This window comes from Vigna unguiculata, chromosome 3 (assembly GCF_004118075.2).
Source record: "Vigna unguiculata cultivar IT97K-499-35 chromosome 3, ASM411807v1, whole genome shotgun sequence".
Classification (NCBI taxonomy): domain Eukaryota; kingdom Viridiplantae; phylum Streptophyta; class Magnoliopsida; order Fabales; family Fabaceae; genus Vigna; species Vigna unguiculata.
Window position 1 is genome coordinate 57,029,133 of NC_040281.1, and position 6,000 is coordinate 57,035,132.

Here is a 6,000-nt window from a genome sequence, read left to right on the forward strand (position 1 = left end):
TAACTCAAATTGTTCTTTGAAGTTTTTAAGATAAACCTATTTTATGAGCTTTATATAAAAGTTAATAAACACCATAAATAATAATTTACGGTTACATGATAATATAAATTTGTTTTAAATTTTAGATTCAAAACCTATTTTCTCTTAATATTTGTATGGATTTGTCATTGCAACACAGCTTGTAATTTAGAATTTTAGAATGATGAAGAAAAAGCAAGGGAAGAAGATATTATGTGGATATGAAAAAAAGAACAGAACAAACATTTTTTTTCTTCCATTCCCTCCCTTCCTTCTTGACTTTCATTCTAACAAAATAACATTATTCATTCTTTTAATTCCATTCTTTCCTCTTGTCTAAACATATATACACGTCAGCTAGAAAGTATAGTAGACTTTCTACAAACTAAGTATGATCATGCTTTAATCAACAAATTATTACCTTTATATATATATATATATATATATATATATATTCAGTGATGAAATGGCTAATAGGAAAGTTGAAAACCTAAAATTTATTAAATAACCGGTGATTTATGGGAAAAAATCTTTTTACTTTGGGAAAAAATGGAGTTGAAAAGTGTGATTTATGGGAATACTTCCTGAGTTAGACAAACAGAGCCTTAATATTCCTTTCATAATCTTCTACTGATGGTATGATGATTTGCATCAACTCAGGCGCTCAAAATTTTCTCTTCTGAGAAGGTTAGTAGAAGAGATGATAGGGTTGGTAGTAGAGATAATGCATTGCCAAATTTAAAACGAGAAATCACACAACTTAAGAACAAACATTGTCGTGGTTCACAAGCTAAACTAAATTATTTGATCAGTGATATTGGTCCATCATACTAGTAAAAGCTGAGAAAGGTTAGGTTGAGGAGTTTGTAACTTCATCCCAACGCCATATTGTCCCATCCTCACAGCAACTCAATATGGTGCTACAACAAACACAAGAAAGGACCAGAGTTAAAACCAAAACACAACATTGCATCAAAATTATGAGCAGCAACATCAATGTTTGAAGAAATACCTTCCATCAAAGGATGTAGCAGTCTGTCTGATTGGAGATTTTGATTGAGGATGTGACAACCTGAACAAGGTGACTCAGCAGATTAAGAATCTCATACAATGAAAATGCATTGAAATAGTATCTGATAGATAACTAAACCTTGCAAGAAGTACAGGAGGACTTGACTGCAATTCCCAAATAAAAATCTTCCCTTCCCTGTTACCTGGCAGAATCAGAGAATAGAAAAAGTGAATATAAGATAGAACTAAACTGTAGTAGGCAAAAGAACTAGTCCAAATTGTCACAAATCTGTTATGAACAAGTTGTCGTGTCACTGTAGTAGTTACGCTGCACACACTACAGAAAATAATCATTTTAAAAGAAAAATGCAATTAGATATGCTTACCTACAGCAGCTATGTTGAAATGGAAATCACAAGAAAATTTGATGAACCAGATATCACACTCGGGAACAGGGTATTTCTGAAGGATGTCAACTACACCCTAGACATCCACACAAAAAAATGAAAAAAGAAAGAAAACGTGAAGCTGATTAAAAGTTACATATTAAAATATAATTAAGAAAAGATGATAATTATAACTAACCTCCCCAGGAGTTTGTTCCTTCACTTTAGGTTCCCACAAGACAATTTCATTGTCAACACTCTGGAAACGAAACATAATCCATAACTTGAGGAATTAGTAAGTAACCTCATGAATCAGAGAAGTTTTAGATTAAAAAAATACTATAATTATGTCCAATTGTATTAACAAAAAAGGAGAGCTAGCCTAAACACCTTCAGAACTTTTTATATTAAGGGGCCATTTACTTTTGTTTCCCCTTATAATTTAAAAAAAGACCATCATAGTGACTTAGAAACCCTTTTTTCCCACACAACAGATCTAACATTAAATTTCCACCAGATCCAGTTAATAGTCTGATACTTAGCAATCAATCACCTTTGAGAGGATAAAATCACCAAGCCACCTATTACAGTCAACATAATTTAGATGAACTGAAGCATTGTAAACCTGAAATTAAGAACAGCTAGTATTAGAAATAAGAAAAAAAAATAGAAACTATGGATATGTACCAGAAGCAAACTGTTGTTTACCGGAAACTGGACATATTTTGTGGGAAACTTAGAAGGAAGATCTGTCCACGTGAATGATTGTTCTACATATGTCCAGAACTCTGCAGTAAAATATCGACCATGATAGATTAACATGAAATAGACATAGACAAATACAATAGGTAGGTTTACTAAAAAAAATTCAGTTTGTGCACAGGACACTGCTGCATGATAGCGGGACCAAACTGTAAAATGGTCAACAAAACTACGTATTTTTTAGTTGACTCAGTGCATAAACAGACAGAAGCATCATTTTTCACACAAGATTTTCCAACATATAACAAAAATAATTGTTACTTGCAGCTTCCATGTTATCATGAAACAAATATCAAAGATACCAAAAACAACTTGTCAAATCCATCAATAAGAGTTGATTATTACAAGTAGGACATGATAGATGGATAAACAGAGGTTAAGGGGGATTAATAGTCTTCTGAAACAAATGATACAATGGTGTCATTTGATCCATGTAGCCGACCCCATTTTTGGGAAAATACCTTTTTAATTAATTCTTTATTTTGATTATGACTGATGAAACAAGCTAGTACCAACATAGTTACATTTATGTTTTTGTTATGATCTCCATTAGTTAGAATGCCATTATTTTTGCTACTGGATGGGATATCATTCTAGCTGGATAAAGTTAGAAAAAAAACACATAATCAGAAATAATTTGTATCATGAACAAGTATCAATAAATTACAGTAGCAGTAAACAGTGAAACAGTTGCACAAAAATGCAATAGTCCAGAGTTATGCAATATCACATATCTGGATTATCATTCCAATAAACAACTTTTAGAATCTGTCCGGTTGACTGAGAAGTGGAACTGAATTATAACATAACAATTTCTCAGCCATTTAAATTTAAAATATTTCTCTCAAGTTAAAACTGATCTTGAGAATACTTAGCAGTAAATTATTAACAATTTTTTATATAATCAATTAGTAGTTACTTGGTAGAAAGACACCATGTATATTAAATATATATTGAATCAGTCAAGACACTAGCTCATGTTCATTGGTTCAATTGATCAAGCCAACAATAATTAAGTATATATCAAATATTATATAAAATACTGAGGAAAAATATTTTTCTGTAAAAAAACACCAACAAAATCTTAGAAATAATGCTAGGTAAAAATTTAAACTAGCATCAAAGGACCAGCAAGATTAAAATAATCATGATAAAGATTCAATAATAACAATCCACACATGGACCTTATGTCCAGTGTCTTCGCAAAAAAAAAATGTTTTTTATTAAAAAATATAGGAACTAAAACAAAAAACATTTCAAGCTGATTTTATATCTGTGATTTTGAACCAGTTCAATTGGTCCACTGCAAGTTTTTTCCTTGTACAGTTTTATGGGCTGTATAGTCAAGTTAGAAAACCAGCTTTTTATCAAACTAGCCAGTCCAATCCCCTTTTATCAAATATAACAACAGTAAAAAAAATATTTATGAAAAAAGTATTTTGTAAACTTGACTGATTTAGCTTTTGTCTTTTTTTAGACTATCTATTGCATTGTAGGAATTATTGTCAAGCTTATCTAGATTATTCAAGAGAAAACAAAAAGTAACCAATGATATAATAGCAGCAGTGCAGCAAACATAAAACTAAATATCTTACCTTTCATAGACCATATTTTTACAGTATTATCCATGCCACAGCTAGCAATGCGATATATATCTGATGGATGGAAATCCTAAAGTAATAAAGAAAAAATTAGTTGTACTAATCTCCAAAATCCAATTCCTATATTCTCAACCAGAATAGGTAACTAAGGAAGAAAATCAAGAGAAATATTAGATGAAGAATACACTTACAACACTTAAAACTTCATTACGATGTCCTCCAGCTCCAGCAAATATCAAAATGCATATTCCAGTATGAACATTCCACAGGCGGACAGATTCATCCTGGTCAATCATAGATGTCATGTCATTGACTGAAAAACAAGGGATTCTTTGAATAGTGAAAATATGGAGAAGACATTTACTTTGCTTGCAGATATCACAAGCGATGGCCTTAATGTTTGAGTCCTGATTTCATTCACGGAGTCTCCATGGCCAACAAAACTCTGCTATGAGGATGACATCATGTAAGGTAGAAGTAGGGATTAGTACACAATACATTGTCAACGTTATTGAATAAAAAATTGAATTAAATGTGTTTTATGTTCCTAAAAAGTTTACGGTTTAGGGATTAGTACACAATACATTGTCAACAAGAAGTAGGGATTAGTACACAATTCTATTTGTTTTAAATTCTAGCAAATTTTTTTGATATTTTAGATCCTATTCTTAGTGTTACTTTTTATTTATTACCATTAATATTAGTTAGTTTAGCCACAAAAACCTAAAAATAAAATAATAATAATCAAAAGAATAAGGTAATAAAGAATATTAAAAATTAAGATAATTAGGTTCGTTTTAGGTGCTCAATTTCGTTCAGTATAGTATTTATGGTTTTATATAATAAATAACAATTAATAATAACAATGCACTTCCACAACGGCTTTTTGGTGTACACATCTCGATGAAGCCATGAGTGTGGTCCAGATCCCTCAGCAGAAGGGTTATCAGGAGCATGACACAGGATTTAATGCTTGGTCAGTCAGCTTAGGAACAGGTCTAAGCATTTCCAAAAGAATCACGAGGCACTATAAGCATTGCACATACATAGGTTGTTTTTCACTATTTTGTCTCTTCTACAGGCTGTTTTCTATGGGCTTCACAGATATGTACATAACTTTTTGTATATTACTTTTTAATTGTGGAAAAAAAAATTAATGATCAGTTCATCACTGTAATTATAATACCTTGTGTATCTTCTCATCGCCAGCATCAATGACTCGGATTACCCCATTAATTCCTCCAGCCACAACAAATGGAGCCCCATCAACATTGCATGCCCAACTCACTGTGTAAAAAGACTCATCCTTCTGATCTACATAAAAACATATAAAAGTTTAAGCAGATATCTATATGCATGCATAGAGAAATGAAGACCTAACCAAAGAGAGAAAGGTGACTTTACATCTTCGTCTACATAAGATTGCAAAACAGCAATAACTCCTCCTTCAAGGCATTGATAAACTGTGACCTGAAGAATTAACAAGAAAAAGTGTTAAAGGTTAAAATTTGGGGAATGAAAAATAAAAGGGAAGTGAAGGAGAAGAGAGAGAGAGGAGGGGTACCCTATTGCCACCAACAGTGGCAAAAACATTGAAATAGCGAGAGTCTATGAAGTTGAAAACAACAGCATATAGAGGGCGTTTTCCCTCTTGGAGACGATTTGTAACCCTGTAATCCTTCTTCTTTGAAGAAGTCAGTGATCCCACCACTGGGTCACATCCCAAACCAAACAACTTTCCCGTTTCACCCACCATCTACTTTTCTACTTCTCTGAACGGACACAAACAAAAGAGTAAGAATCAGGTCTACTTGGGCATATTTTGAGCTGTTCAATTTTCGAACTAGTATGGTTATGGAGTTTCCACTCACCCTTTACGACTTGACTCGGAAGCAAACCCACTTTTGAACTCAGTTGAGACCACAAGTCTGTAACCAAGTTGGCAAGTCAAGACAGTTTCTTCCTTAAACTTAAAACCACCCCTTTTCTACTCGTCTCAAACTCGTGTTAGTGATCTGGGTCGCATGTTGCGGGTCGGGTTCTCTTCTTTGTGGTTGTCTTTTATCTGCTCTTCACCTCGGTGATTGTCGCCACAGTTGTGGCCATTAACATTTCATTTCGTGTTGGGTGTTGGTGGTTTGTTCTAGACCTTTCTGCGTTGCGTTACAGCTGGGCTGTTAAGTGTAGGGAGTCTTAGAAGATAAAGTATAAGTATAGGGTTT

General features: G+C 32.9%; 1 protein-coding gene across 2 annotated transcripts; it reads right to left on the reverse strand.

Moving 5' to 3' along the window:
- Positions 1–629: 629 nt before the first annotated feature.
- Positions 630–6,000, reverse strand: LOC114179808 (polycomb group protein FIE1-like). Of its 2 annotated transcripts, none has more exons than XM_028066270.1 (14): positions 5,650–6,000; positions 5,343–5,550; positions 5,183–5,248; positions 4,965–5,087; positions 4,143–4,226; positions 3,970–4,062; positions 3,773–3,848; positions 2,124–2,203; positions 1,969–2,040; positions 1,615–1,674; positions 1,416–1,512; positions 1,169–1,232; positions 1,031–1,090; positions 630–938 (listed from the first exon to the last, which is right to left on the reverse strand). In XM_028066270.1, the coding sequence occupies exons 2-14, from the start codon at positions 5,532–5,534 to the stop codon at positions 869–871; spliced, it is 1,137 nt and encodes a 378-aa protein (XP_027922071.1). In that variant the 5' UTR covers positions 5,535–5,550; positions 5,650–6,000; the 3' UTR covers positions 630–868. The 2 variants fall into 2 exon arrangements, with proteins under 2 accessions (XP_027922071.1, XP_027922072.1); XM_028066271.1 differs by having other exon boundaries at positions 4,143–4,223; positions 5,650–5,999.